The sequence below is a fragment of the Lactuca virosa genome, chromosome 3 (genome assembly GCF_052849685.1).
Source record: "Lactuca virosa cultivar CGN04683 chromosome 3, Lactuca_virosa_CGN04683_v6, whole genome shotgun sequence".
NCBI lineage: Eukaryota > Viridiplantae > Streptophyta > Magnoliopsida > Asterales > Asteraceae > Lactuca > Lactuca virosa.
Window position 1 is genome coordinate 79,823,039 of NC_136428.1, and position 14,895 is coordinate 79,837,933.

At 33.2% G+C, this 14,895-nt stretch overlaps 4 protein-coding genes and 1 long non-coding RNA gene across 5 annotated transcripts; 3 read left to right on the forward strand and 2 right to left on the reverse strand.

Annotated features, from left to right (window-relative positions):
* Nucleotides 1-282: 282 nt before the first annotated feature.
* On the forward strand, nucleotides 283-2,530 carry LOC145162419 (UDP-Glycosyltransferase superfamily protein). Its single transcript, XM_079081567.1, has 2 exons — nucleotides 283-806; nucleotides 1,389-2,530. Exons 1-2 carry the CDS (start codon nucleotides 323-325, stop codon nucleotides 2,285-2,287), a joined length of 1,383 nt encoding a protein of 460 aa, XP_078937693.1. The 5' UTR covers nucleotides 283-322; the 3' UTR covers nucleotides 2,288-2,530.
* A 193-nt stretch (nucleotides 2,531-2,723) lies between these two features.
* Nucleotides 2,724-6,050, forward strand: LOC145162420 (uncharacterized). The gene is made up of 3 exons (XR_013739099.1): nucleotides 2,724-3,018; nucleotides 4,789-4,869; nucleotides 5,028-6,050. It is a non-coding gene; the product is annotated as an uncharacterized LOC145162420 (long non-coding RNA).
* A 238-nt stretch (nucleotides 6,051-6,288) lies between these two features.
* On the forward strand, nucleotides 6,289-7,316 carry LOC145162421 (protein NUCLEAR FUSION DEFECTIVE 6, mitochondrial-like). The gene is made up of 3 exons (XM_079081568.1): nucleotides 6,289-6,495; nucleotides 6,571-6,692; nucleotides 7,098-7,316. Exons 1-3 carry the CDS (start codon nucleotides 6,356-6,358, stop codon nucleotides 7,103-7,105), a joined length of 270 nt encoding a protein of 89 aa, XP_078937694.1. The 5' UTR covers nucleotides 6,289-6,355; the 3' UTR covers nucleotides 7,106-7,316.
* Nucleotides 7,317-7,709: 393 nt separating this feature from the next.
* Nucleotides 7,710-9,631, reverse strand: LOC145166074 (reticulon-like protein B17). Its single transcript, XM_079085002.1, has 6 exons — nucleotides 8,977-9,631; nucleotides 8,728-8,884; nucleotides 8,442-8,652; nucleotides 8,293-8,362; nucleotides 8,020-8,208; nucleotides 7,710-7,892 (listed from the first exon to the last, which is right to left on the reverse strand). The coding sequence occupies exons 1-6, from the start codon at nucleotides 9,449-9,451 to the stop codon at nucleotides 7,780-7,782; spliced, it is 1,215 nt and encodes a 404-aa protein (XP_078941128.1). The 5' UTR covers nucleotides 9,452-9,631; the 3' UTR covers nucleotides 7,710-7,779.
* A 2,890-nt stretch (nucleotides 9,632-12,521) lies between these two features.
* LOC145166075 (nicotianamine aminotransferase 1-like) lies at nucleotides 12,522-14,429 on the reverse strand. The gene is made up of 6 exons (XM_079085003.1): nucleotides 14,068-14,429; nucleotides 13,589-13,928; nucleotides 13,307-13,525; nucleotides 13,005-13,220; nucleotides 12,845-12,938; nucleotides 12,522-12,741 (listed from the first exon to the last, which is right to left on the reverse strand). The coding sequence occupies exons 1-6, from the start codon at nucleotides 14,328-14,330 to the stop codon at nucleotides 12,623-12,625; spliced, it is 1,251 nt and encodes a 416-aa protein (XP_078941129.1). The 5' UTR covers nucleotides 14,331-14,429; the 3' UTR covers nucleotides 12,522-12,622.
* Nucleotides 14,430-14,895: the final 466 nt, after the last annotated feature.

Here is a 14,895-nt window from a genome sequence, read left to right on the forward strand (position 1 = left end):
CATCGTGTTTCACTTCACACCGCAGAGTATTGCTTATTAACATTTAATATCCACATTCGTATCACGTGGAATTCAATTACTACTATTTAATGTGTTGCTCCAAGCTTAGTATATGCGACAAATTAAAACCGATCGACTAGTATCGTTAAACTAGTCTTTACCATGCATGTTCAGAATATTGTATAATAATATTATTAAGATTTACGGCTTGAACTCGTCAAACAATCATTAACATATATAACACTACGTTACGAACTCATTTAACATTGTTCACAAACAAGAGTCCTCTTCCTCATTTATATAAATTCGTTCAAGAGGATCGATGAAAATCAATAACCAGGACGTTTTCATGAAGAAGCCTACAGTCATCATGGTGCCCTATCCAGCACAAGGCCATGTGACACCCATGCTTAACCTGGCCTCCGCCTTGAGCCGCCATGGCCTTTCTCCGGTGGTTGTAACACCGGAGTTCATCCACAACGCCATTGCTCACAAAAACGCAGACATCACGTGCAAGTCCATCCCCGACGGTTTGGAGGAGGAGACACCACGTGATTTCTTCTCCATTGAGTTTGCAATGGAGAACAACATGCCGGAGCATTTGGAAGGCTTGGTTCGTGAACTTAATGGTGGAGATGGTGGCGGAGTTGCATTCATGATTGTGGATTTATTGGCGTCATGGGCATTGAAAGTTGGCGGCGATTGTGGTGTTCCGGTGGTCGGATATTGGCCGGTTATGTTTGCTGCTTACCAGCTGATTGCTGCCATCCCGGAAATGAGATCTCTGGGAATCATCTCGGAAACTGGTAACATTTATTTAAAGCAATGTACATTCCAAAGAGATTAGAAAACCCTTCACTTTTATAATTTTATAATTATACATTTTAACAAAATTTAGATTTGCATACATATATTTATAATCAAATTTTATCATGTTCATTTTTAATCATATTAATTAATATAAATTAAAATTTTGTAAGAAAAACACATGGAAAAGAATAAAGTTATGAATATTTTTCTTTATTATCTTGTAGTTGTTATTAATGATCTATATGTAATCGATGAAAGTTAATAGAAAACATTGTAATTCATATACTTTTGATTGTATGTCATTGACAAAAACTTTTATATAACATGCATATTATTACTGTATCTAGTTTATATTTGAAAATCAAATATTTTATAAACAAGAATATTAGTAGTTTATGATTTAGTTTAGAGACTTTTGAAAACAAAGTTGAAAGTAAAATTTTTGTAGGCATCAACAAGTTAAATAGAATAATAGTTAAGTTTGAGAGACTTCTACATCAACATCAACATCAATAGTTATTATATAAATCATGCATGCTTTATTTCAATATATGACAAATTGTGTTTAAAACATGTAGGCATTCCACAAAATGAAGGTCCGATATACTTGGGATATGATCAACCTCTTTTAGGCACACAAGATTTACCATGGCTTATTGGAAATCTAGTTTCAAGAAAATCTAGATTCAAGTTTTGGACAAGAACATTGGCTAGAACAAGAACGCTTTCACAAATCCTCGTAAACAGCTTCCCTGAGGAACACCACATTGATACTAACTTACAAGATCAATCAATAAAATACCCAAATATCACTCCAATTGGACCATTGACACAGCATACCCGTTATGGAATCCCTCGTTTTTCAGAAGAAGATATGAGTTGTTTGGATTGGTTAGACCAACAAAGTGATCGCTCTGTTGTCTACATCTCCTTTGGGACATGGGTTAGCCCGATTGGTAAGGCAAAGGTGAGAAACCTAGCTATAGCTTTGGAATCATCCAAACGTCCATTCATTTGGGTTCTAGGTTCAAAATGGCGCGAAGGGCTACCAAAAAACTATGTGGAGCGAATGTGGAATCGAGGAAGAGTGGTTTCTTGGGCCCCACAAAGTGAAGTGCTACGACATAAAGGAGTTGGGTGTTATCTAACACATTGTGGATGGAACTCCACCATAGAAGCAATACAAAGCAAGGTGAGATTATTGTGTTATCCGATTGCAGGAGACCAATTTGTGAATTGTGACTACATTGTAAAGATTTGGCGAATTGGGATTAGAATGAGTGATTTTGGCGAAGAAAATGTTCATAGAAGCTTAGAGAAGGTGATGGACGATATAGAGATGGAGGAAAGGCTAGTTAAGATGAATCAAAGAGTTTTCGGGATGGAAACTAGTTTAAGGGTGATTGCTAATTTGACAAATTTTGTTGATGATTATAGCAAAGTTACCAATGATCAACCTTTAACTAAAGAAAGCTAAAATGAAAGGTTGCATAAGGACGAAAGTCATAAATTAGGTTGTTTCTACTTTGTGTGGAGAATAATAAAGATGAGATCCATAAGATTAAGTCCACCTCCAACTTCGAAAGACCAAATTTAAACGATGAATTCCTTTGTGTATTTGTAAAGACTGATATAACTTTGTATTAAAACTCGAAACTTTTATGTAGTCTTTGGTGCCAAAATTTTGTTAACTGATATTAAGGGCTAATTATTATTATTATTATATATATTAAGATTGTGAAAAATTTTAACAGTAAACTTCAACATTTTTTTGTCTGTTTTCGTCCTTGTAGTTTCTGTATTTGTCTTTTGTTTTTTTTTATACTTTTTTTCCTTTGGGTCTCATACGGTATTTCTTTTAATTTTTCATGCCTTTTGGGTTTAGTTTAATCCATCCAGAGTTAAGGCACCGCCTTCTTCATCCAATCAGATTTCTGCAATCTACCGCTTCATTCTCACTGATATATATATATCATCGCCTACTGCTTTCCTTCTTCGTTGTTACACAAAAAAGCAGAGATGGTTCCTCCACCGCCTCAACCTACCTGCTCTATCTTTCACCGACAACGGACTGGATACGTGTGGTGAATCATGTCTGGTTGGCCGGTGGTTTGGTTGAGGACGGAATCATGGTGAAACATGAATTTTAGCAGGCGAATTTGAAGGCGATGGGGAAACTGCAACTGCAATTGACGGAGAATGCACAGAGTAATTTTTGAATTTAGATTCAGTTTAAGTAAAGTTGGAGAAGTTATTGGTAAAATTAGGCTGCTACTAACATCTACAAACGATCTGCAATGAAGGTGTAATATGTTAGATGCATGGGGGTTTTCTTCTCTTTGTCTAATTCTTATAGGAATTTGAAAGTAATTTTGATGCACACCAACTGCTCGATAAAATGCTTAAACCAAATCTTACTTCTTTTTTATTTGCAAACTCCATATCTCTCAACAGGTAATTGTTAGATGCATTTCATGCATTCATTTTGTAGTTTTAGTTTATAAAAGTGCATTGCATTTAGGTTTAAACTCATGCATTTTGCATATTTTTCGGGATTTTTCATGATGCAATTCCATTCACACACTTTTATGATATTTCAGGGACTTTTGAAGGTTGGATCTTGATGGAGGAAGTTAAAAAGAGTTAGAGACAAAGTTTCAGAAGTTTTGGAGCATTGAAGAGAGAGAGAATGAAGAAATGAAGATTTGAGCCTTTCAGACATTTACACGGCCGTGTAAATGATGGCTTATATTTTACACGGGCCGTGTAAACGCATATGCAAGAGCATTCTACTTTTCTTGTTTACACGGTCGTGTAAATGGCACCCTTTAATTTACACGAGCCGTGTAAACGTCTCGACAGTTTTTAAAGTAGTTTTACTCTCATTTAATGGGGACAATCAGTTTTGTTGGAGGTTAGGTCGGATTTTGGGCAGAGAGAAGGCGATTTTCAGAGCTTTTGGAAGTAGATTAACACTTGGAAACACTTTAATTTCCTTTTTGTAAGTCAATTTGAAGTTTGAACTTGTTTGATTTGTAGTTTAACCTAGACATGTGTGGTTGATTTCATTATCATTTCCGAATCTGAATTCTTAAGTATGTGTTGTTAGGTTGTAACTTGAACTTGATTTCTGTTTAACATCTAGTAATCTTTGATTTGATCTTAATCATGTGTTTGGTTAGTTCTCTTTTTCACTTGATCAATGAACTAGGGTTCTTATTAATCTAGTTAATCAAATTATGAAATTCGTATATGTTTTATGATTTGATGTTAGTAACACACACTTACTTGGTTGTAATTAGATCAAAATTAGTGCAATCAAAGATTAAATGTTTATATTCCCAAGCTTAAGAGGAATGTTAAACATTGTTGGTAATTAGTGCAAAAACTTAATGTCATTTAATGATTTGATGCAAGAACTTATTTGAATTGAATCAATTAAATGAAGTTTTATTTGAAGAGCTTGTTTTGAATAAAATACTTTTGCCAATTTGGATATTAGAGTTTATTAATATCTAACTTACCAACCTAGATTGAACATGAGTTATAATCATATTACATCTTTCAACATAATACATGTATAAGAGTCAGAATCGGAAATGTACTTCTTTTACTGCGTTTTGTTATCAATCTTTCTTATTTATGAAGTTTAATTCAAGTTCAAACACAATCCCCATTTTAATATTATTTGTATTATGTGTGAAAATATGGCAAGATAAGAAGTCATGTATTCCTGTGGACCGACTCTGCTTACTCTATACTATCTTTAGTATAAGAAATAGCAGTGACTTGAGCTTTATTAATATTATTTTATCCCATTATTTGTTGGTTTGACACCCAAACAGTAATCAATTTCATCATCAATATATTTGATCTGTTTTATATCTATTGTGGTAGGTTGACATTTGTTCTATTAGTTCACACATAAAAATTATTTGGGAGAAATGATTAATTATTTGTTTTTGGCATATTTTACAGGTGGTTGAATCAAAATTACCAAAATTTGTCGAAGACATCATTGTTCCACAAAGGATGATAGAGATGATTGTTGTTGGAGAGGTACTTATTTTTTTTGTTTTTTTATAGGGAATTAGTAATTTAATATTATAAAATTATTTTTGGTTAATGATGAATTAGTTTGTTTGTATCAATTTCTATAATGTTCTCAAAATACTTTATTTTATTGATTAATTATTTCTTCTTGGCATATTTTACAGGTGGTTATGCTCTTATCTTGGTTGCATTTTCCATGTCTGTTGTGTTCCATGAGGTATATATTTTGTTAACCTTTTTATTGATGTTCCTTTTGTTAACCAATTTACTTAGTTTCATTTTAAAAGAACCCCTTTAGTAAAATCTGCCATGCAGGCTGTCGTTGGTGTTTGTATTATTTTTCCATTTAATCTTCGTAGAGATGTTCACTTTGGTGTTAAGCCAGTTTCTTCTTCGATTCCGTTTGTTGTGCCATTTCCCAGTGGTTATGAAGAACTTCTTGATGAGGTTGGAATGTTGGATTTCAACAATAGTGATTAAAATTTGTTTGTTCTTTTGACATACATTTGTAGGTACAAATTGTTTTGCGCTCAGGTATGACTCAACCTTATTTGGGGTTTAATCTTAAAGGCTTGATTGTTCTTTAATGTGCTAATTGCTAATTTTTTTTGTTTAGGATGTCATTTTTAATAAGTTGTGGCTTTATTCAGTCAACGGTTTTACTTTTGCTCTTCAAGTGTAGGTAATAGAATTTGATTAGTAATTAAGACTTTTTTTTATAGCTTATATGTGGAGGATTGGCTGGATCTACTACTTCTTTATTTACAACCCTTTTTTTTATGTGGTGAAGAAAACATCGCACACACATGTTTGTTTGTGTAAACATTTTTGTTTGTGATTTCAGTGGTTTGAATCATTTTAAAAATGGATGCATTTTGTTATGGTGTAGCTTTTGACACTCTTAAAGAGATAGCCCAAGATGAAAGACTATAAAGTCCATATAAGTAATAATGATAAAATAAATTTTACTTTTTTTTCTGAAAATGATGGAATGGAATCAGGGGCTTGACTCCAAAAATGGCCATGTACATGAGTTAGGAAGCACTATAGCATTCTACTTTCATTCTAATTATCTGTAACATATACATTTTATATGCTGGTAACATATTTTTGACAATTTAGGTTCACATCTATATATAGTTCAAAGAATTATAGTCCTTACTTTTTGCACTATTCTCTCCTGAATAAATCCGTATCAATAAGGCGTAGAAATTTGTATATATGTAAAAAACCAATAAAAAAATTACCCGTGGTTCATCATGGGCTACCTTCCAGCCCCCGCAACGCGGGGGATCTTTTCTAGTTATTATTATTATTATTATTATTATTATTATTATGAAATCCTTGTATGAACTTTGACTTACAAAGAAGTCATGGGATATGGACATATGGTCATAGTGTAGGGGTTTAGGAGTCAATAATAAATAGTATACTGGCTGTTGATGCAAAGGGTCTGATCCCCAATCTCCGCCGATCAAGTTACAAGCATCAAATGGCCGCTGCTGCCGCTGCTAGGTTGTTTATACGGTCAACTTCTGCCCGTAACGCCGCCGCCAGTCGATTCTCCTCCGGCGCGAAAACCTCCCTCTTTCGCATTCAAACCACTAAACCTCTGTCTCATCGCATCTTCAGGTATAAGCACATATGTATACACATATGCATTACACAAATTTTCATTGCTTAATGGATTTCTTGGTAAATTTGAAGTTGCCCAGCTGAATTGAGCATCTGTTTGGAAACGGTGCAACCTTTTCATGGAGTTACTGCTTCGGCTTTGATGACTTCCATGCTCACTCTCTCTCGCCGGACTTGCGGTTGGATTCCTGAAGGTAAATCAAATCGCACCCTTTCCAATTTTTATCTTTACTCATTCAAATGAATTGAAATTTGATGATAAAATGTTCATTAGGGTACAATTTTATCAATGCGTGTAATCTGTAAACTGTAAATGTTCTCACCTGAGTTTCAGAAGTTGAACTATCTGTTTCACATCGCTGTAATTATATGCAAATGATGCGTTCATTTGGCAAATTCTTATAAGTGATGATATGATTTCAGCTTTTATTTCAAGATTGTTGGCTTCATGGACTCGTAGTTGCTTTATGGCGTTCTGTTTCATTTTTCTTGTAACTGTAATTGAAAACACAGTAATAAAAGTGAAAGGAAATTGACAACTGAATTTGATATTTTCTTTTATATATCTAACACTTGTCTGCTACTTTGACTTGTTATAGGTTCATAAGAAGAAAGCAAAGAAATGTGAACCAGATTGGTGCAAATTATGCTTCTGGTATACGAAATCATTAATGTCAAATGAGTCTTAATAGGATTGCTAATTATGCTTAGTATGCTGTTTGTTATTCTTAGTTATTTTTTTGTAGTGAAATTCCTGTCCAAAATGTTGCTTCAGTTTACATCAAAACCTCAAATTAAGGTTGAAATTTTCATGGAAACTTCTTTTCGTTTTCTCTTGTGGATGTTCTTTTTATTTTGCACATTTTGTGTAATTGATGTTTAAAAGACTTTGTCAAAGTCAAATACGATCATTGGAGATAAAAAAATGTCATGAAAAACTGACAATCATCGTACTTTATGTTTTATTAATAGCAATGTACTTTCTGTTTTTAATAAATGTTTATGTAGTTTGAATAATCACATGAACCGAGTTCCACTAAATCCCAAAATCAAACCTAAAAATTAATGTTAAGAACAAAAACAAGAAATGGAGTTTAATATCCCAAGAATTTACATTGGAAAGATGAATTTGCCCTTGTTTATTAACTAATTTTCATAGTTCCAATTATAAACTATAGAATTGTCAACATAAAACATGAAAAGATTGAAAATAAAGCCATAAAACGATTCATTTTATTATATAGAAATATATATGTTATATTTTACATGTAATCCAAATCTCTATTCAACTTTCTTAGTTTCAACCAAAGTCAACGTCTTCTCTGGCTGTTGACCTTCCTCCTTCCATGGCAACTGTTGTCTGTAGCGTCTAAAGATCACCACACATATAAATGCTGCACACAAACACCCCCAATCAATCACATGGTATAACAATAATAATTGCTACAAGTACACTTATACCCCATTAACTTCGATTTGAAACTCAAACAAATCATTAATAAGATGATTCAACAAAATTACCTGCAAAAATGCGTGTTTTGATCGAAGTCAGATTCCAAAACACTGTAACCACTGATCCTGCAACTACTTTCTTATGAGAACAACCTCTCCATGCTTCCAGTATCCACCCTTTCACGCATTCACTTTTCTTGTGTATTTGAATCGAGTACAATGAGTACAGCTTTGGGCCAGTAAACCCAATGAAGAACCCTAAAAGACGCAAACACAAAACGTAAGTTTTCACTGTTTCACCATTGATACATGAATCAAAATTCATCTACAAAATGATCTTACCAAGTGCACAAAGTCTCTTCAATGTTAGAATATGCCCGTAATCAGATCCAAGTAGTAAAAATGGTGCTACCTGAAACATGAAACACCATGAGCTAAGATCAATTGTAACGTTAAATTGATCCCAAAAAACTTTAGGGCTATAGATTTACTTTAAGGGTCATCGATGGTTCCCCTGAGAACACCTCTCGAGCTTTTGAAATTACAAGGTTTAATGCAGGAAGTATAACCCTAGCAGCTTTTAGAATGTCGTCTTCTTTAAGCTTAAGCTTTCTCTTGCTTTCTGAACTTCGGGCAATGGAATTTGAGAAGAATGAAACGCCCAAACACAGAAGGCCCAGGTGAGATATCAAAGAAAGCATGCTGAAAACGAAGATCAAATCAGTGAGATGTTGCAAAGTTTGTAAAATTCGAAAGGGGGAAAAGAGCTTGACTTACCTAAAGCTAATGCCTGTTGTGAAACATGAAGATAAGAAACAGAGTGAACCGAACCCAAACCAGAGTGTTGATTTTGCGACATCATTCCACATTATCAAATCATTTATCAGGAATCCGATTCGATCGAAATTGTACCCGTAATCCTCATCGTTTCCTTCTGCAATAACAATACAATCAAGATGATAAGGAAATCAATAGAACGCTACATCAGTTTCAGAAGTGAAGCAAGATAAATATGTTTTTTCTTACTTGGAGATGGAATGGAAGGGCAAGAAATCGATTTCTCCTTCTTCGATCTACCACTATGCCTCCTTTTCTTTGGTTTGTTGTTAACAACGATCGACTCATCAATAGCAATCAGATCTCTATCCTCTCGAATCTCCTCCGTTCGCCTTCTGGATCTTCTAGTGTTTCTGGGTGAACCGATATTAGCAAATCGATTTTTGCAGCGGCGACGAGACCCATATAGGTCGGCGACCTCCTCGGAGACATCGAGTCTGGTTTTTGATCTCTTGGCGGGGGAAGGGGAAAGGAGGAGGAGGTCGTGAAGGGAAAGAGGGGTTTTGGGTTTTGGAGAAAGAGTGTTCTTGGGTGAGTAAGAGACTAAATCAAGAGAGAGAATCGGTGGTGGTTCCTGGCCGCTAGTTCGAGCCAGACGTGATGCCGATTTGGTGCGTGTTTGTGGGGCGGATTGCGGGGTGGTGTATGGTGGTGGTGAGTCCATTGAATTGTTTGAGTGGAAGAATTAGAAGAAAGAGATGGTGTTGATAATGGGTTTTGATGTTGCAGGTATCCGTTGGAGGTATATATTTGAAAAATAAGGAGGGGGAAGGAGACGACAATGGGGTGTGGGAGTTTGTGCAGTAGACATTAACGGTAGGAAACCTTTGACAAAAGGTGCCACTTTTGGGGTTGTGAGTCGTGGGGTGTTATTATGTGTTATCATATATTATGAGATTCTTTAGCAAAGTGCTTTTCAAAGGTAACGTTTTATTTTCTTAAACATGTCTTACAAAATGATCAAATTTTATTATAGTTTAACTATACGTTGATTTAGCTAAATAACTAAAAACATAGACAAACATTATTACATTTCACAATAGTCATCTATGTATTTGAAAAAAAAACACGAGAATTATTATTACATTACTTTTATCAAGTTTACCATCACAAACGATCAACTTGTTAGGTTTATCAATTATCATCGACACACTCATTTAAGATGTGAGAAAAATATGAAACAACTTGTTAACAAGATTAGATTTTAAGAACGAGTGATTGTCTTCTCCAACCCTTATGGTCCAACCTAAGAGCGGACAATAAAGGTGCTAAACGAAAATGTTTCTTATTATTTTATAAGGGTGGATGGAGAAGGCTTCCGGTCACAAATATGATGACCCTAAGGATGTGAAGGGAGTGTGACTGCACAAGGCCTCAAAAAATTTATGGCTCGATGATTGGCTCATTTACCTAACTTTTTTGTAAAATATATATAGTCCTTATTACTCTCCAAAAGATCCTTCATGAAGAGGGGAGACTCTAACATATATACTCACTTATATAATTGTGGCGTACCGATATGAAATACACTAAAACTTTCTCTCATAATCGGAGGCTCAATGTGGATAGACAGAGATGTGTTGAGTTACGGGGTGCGGGACGTAGACTCTGATACCATGTAATAGGGATGAGTGTTTGGACCGAAAATCCGAACCGAATTAGGACCGAATAAGTTATACGGGTCGGTTATCGGGTATGTATTTTAAGCTTATACGGTTCTCGGGTTATTCGATCCGGATTACCCAAATAACGGTTTAATCGGGCTAAAAGGACCTACCCGAAAAATTATTAGTCACTTGATCCATTGTTAGCAGCTTCCAGTTTATTCTTTACTTATCGAAATGGTTTTTTTTCAAACCCCAAAACAATCTATTAATCTTGAAATGCAAAATTGGTAAAAAAATATTTGCAACAAATTGATTGTTGCAAACAAACAAAGCTTACTCAAATGTGAATAATTAAACTGCTAAAACTAAGCAGTCGATATAATGATGAAACCTACTCTACTAACAATTGAAATTGATTGTAAATGAAATTTTTAAAAATTCAAACAAGAAACAATTTATAAATGTAGAAGTAAATATTGAAAGATGGTCATCATGTAATATTAATTTTTTTTTCCTTTTTTTTTGTGTGATGAGCCCTTGTTTTAATAGGAGTAATGTAAGAAAAACATAAATATGTATTGTTCTTTGGTTTGTGCTGAAATATATATATATATATATATATATATATATATATATATATATATATATATATATATATATATATATATATATATATATATATATATATATATATTTTGTTATTTTGGTCCTAAACATTTATTTTCTTAATTTTATGTTTATATTACTTTTCATATTTATTGAATTATTACTAAATATCATGATTATTGTGCAATGGAGGTGGAAATGGAAAACAACCAATTAATATTTCTGATAGTTAATTTATATTTAGATATTGTTATTTTGGAAAAAACTTAAGATTCATATTTTAATTTGGATGTTTAATGTTTAATATGAATTATGGATTTTTGGAATATGAATTATCAATGTTTAATATTTTTTTTCCTTGAATTAGATATAATATTTCTTTATTTGGGTAATTCAAATTATTTCGGTTTATTTTGGTTATTCAGGTCATTTCAGTTTAAAAGAGTAATATACATGTTATTTCGGTCCTTTCGGGTTAATAACCGAACCAAAACTCGTATTACCTGAACCGAACCAATCTCATATTAGTATAATCGGTTCGGATTTCGGTTTCAACTTTTCATCCAATTCGGGTTTCGGGTTATTCGGGTCCCGTCCGGTTCAGGTCGATTCCCGCCCGAAGCACATCCCTACCATGTAATAGTCATTTATATAATCGTGTCGCACCGATGTGAGATATAGTAACATTAATATATTCTAATTATATAAAACACGTATTTAATTTAGTTCATAAGAGTAGCGTAGATGAATTGGCATAGACATCTTCAGTTGGTTTCAATTCCCTAAATTCAAATCAAGGCTTTGTTTCTTTTTCAAGTTTTATTTTCGATATCTTATATTAGAATAGGAAATTTTTAGTTTAGTTTGTATTATCATTGGCAATGTATAATTGCATATACTTCACAATTCTTATAATATTTCATCATTCTTATCTTTTCAAAAATCATACCAACTTCCACGACTCTCTCAGATACCGTTAAAACTTAACATATTTTATTCCTATCTAATCAGTTCCATTCCAAATGGATTCTAGCATTGGTAAATAAATAATAAAAAAAAACGGATTGAAACTATTTTTTTTGATTGACTAATATATCTTAGTTATCATCATACAACTAGTGAGAAGGCTAATTCATTTTGAAAGCTCATATATTCGACAATTTGACATTGCAACTATCAAATTCGGGTTGTAACGGTCACATTGTTTTAGGATTTTAATTGTCGTTTTAGAATTCTAGTTGTCGTTTAAGTATTTTAATTGTAGTAGCTTAAGTTTTTAATAAAATGTTAATTAAAAACAGTTTTATTTATTTTAAATAAATTTTAAATATTTATATAATTTAATCATTTTGAAAAAATGATGTGGGATGAGAACGATAGGATTTCTTTCCTGTCGTCATCCAGGAGCTCATATCCATGTCAGCCATCATATAACCAACCCAACACAATTTCGGATAAAAGGAAAAGGTTAAGAATAATTTAAAAGCCATATTTGAAGATTTAGGTCAAATAGGTTGAGAATAATTTAAAATGACCAAGATAGCCTCATCCTTCATATCACTAATTTTTATTATTTATAATACACCCATGTATTTTGTTTGGACTACAATAACATAAAATCTCTATTTCTTGTTTGCATGCCTCAGGAAAAATGCTTTAATCCTTTCAAGCCCATCTTCAAGAGCAGATGGCTCAATAGCAAACGTTACACGCACCCAATTCTTCATTCTTAACACAAAACCTACAAAACATTAAAAAAAAAAAAAAAAAAAAAAAAAAAAAAAAAAAAAGGCATTTCAAGTTTTCAACATAAACAAAAATCAACCAAAATAAATTATAATCACCAGGCAGAAGGATAACAGACTCCTCTTTAGCAAGTTTTGAGCAAAACTCCATATCATCTTTTATCCCTTCCAACTTCGACAAGTCCAACTTCACCTGAAATAATAACGTCTAAAAAGATTAAAATTTTAACTACAAAAAAGTTAGACAATTTTTATATACCATCAGAAAGAGAGACCCTTGAGGCCTTTGTAAACATGTAAAACATGAAATGTCTTTCAAACATTCATAACACATCTCAGCGTCTTTCCTCAGTATGTCAATAGTCTTGACAAAAAAATCATCACTTGACTTTTCAAGAATTTGAGGAACAGCAGCCTGTATGAATGTTGCAGCTTCTGAATTTGTATTAAGAGACCTCTTTATGCACTCAATAAACTGAAGGAAAAGTACAAAATTTCAGGATCATATTAAACATGTATAACTAATTTATATATTCTATTACAAAATTTTTTAAAAAATACCCCATATTCGTTAAAAACGCCATCAGGGTCGTTTCTTGCTATCCAACCAAGCCTCCATCCAGGAATCAACCACCTCTTTGATAAAGATCCAAGGGTTAAAACAGGAACAACAGAGCCAAAAACCCCCATTGGCACAAATGGCTTACTTCCAAAAGTCAAATGTGCATAAGCTTCATCTGATATCACTAATATTCCCAGCCTTCTTGCAGTCTCAGCAATCTTCAAAAAAGTAAATAATTCAAAACAAGAGAAGAAAGAAATAGATAGAACACAAACACACACCTTTTGTAGATGATGATGTGAGAATATATTGCCACAAGGGTTCCCGGGATTGATAATGACCATGGCAACAGTTTTATCATCTGCCATTGTTTCAAGCCCATTCAAGTCAACCTCCCAATCTTTTTCTTGAACAAGGTCAAAATGGCGGACTTCAATCTGATTAAGAATGGCTAGAGCTTCATAAGCTGGGTAGCCAGGTTTAGGAAGAAGAATATTTGCACCTGGTTTTCTCAGTGAAGATAATACTACTTCAATTGCTTGTTTAGCACCGAGTGTTACATAAACATCATCGGGAGATAGCTTATAAGGGAGGTTGCGAGAAAGGAACTCGGCTATGGACCTGTTAATTTTAATCAAAACATTTAATAAATCAGAGATTCAAAGGTCAAATCACCGGAGAACAAACATTTGAATGCAGATTTCGTATCGATTTCGATTTTGAATAAAGGTAGGAAGAAAGGGATAACACTAATTAATACCTTCTTGCTTGAAGAACTCCGCCTTTGGGTGCATAGCCGTTGAAGTTAGCAGAGCGGAGAGCGTCGACTACTGCATCTTCTGCTACTTGAGTCGTGCGGAAGCATGGAAATGACGAAGGATCTCCATGGCCGAGAGGTATAATGGGCCTTTGATCACTTGGGTTTACGTTTGTCTTGACATCATCAAGAACAAGTTTGATTGAAAACGCTGATGCAGTCTTTAATTTGCTATTCTCTCTGAATTTCCACTCTTTCATTGCCATCTTCTGAAAGAAAAAGTTGAAGCAAGTAACTTAAGGATCAGCTATTGGTGGATTATGTGCTCATATTTTCCGATTGAAATTCATGCGATGTGATGCTTTTCGACTTTTCCACATTAGGAATCTTTTGGTTTATTTTCTTACCACCTGTTTCTCACCTTCTCGGTAATCTAAAACTATTAATTAATTCAGTGTAAATTTATTTTGGATAATTACAAAAATTATCACTCACTTATTCACAAATACCAATAGGATTTTATAAGGGGGTTTTCTAAAATTACCTTTTTTTTTCCAATTCCACATCTGATTTGATTTTTTGTCTTTTTTTTTTTTTATTTTTTTTCCTATTTTGTTTATTTATTTTTTTAATTCCTTTTTAATTTATTATTATTATTATTATTATTATATTTTAATGTTATTATTATTATTATAAATTTCACACAAAATTTTAACATTTGGACGAAATTATAAATTCGAACGGCTATATGAAATCGGTTTTTAAATAATTTTATATTTTCATATTAATATTATTATTATTATAAATTTCGAATAACATTTTATAAATCGA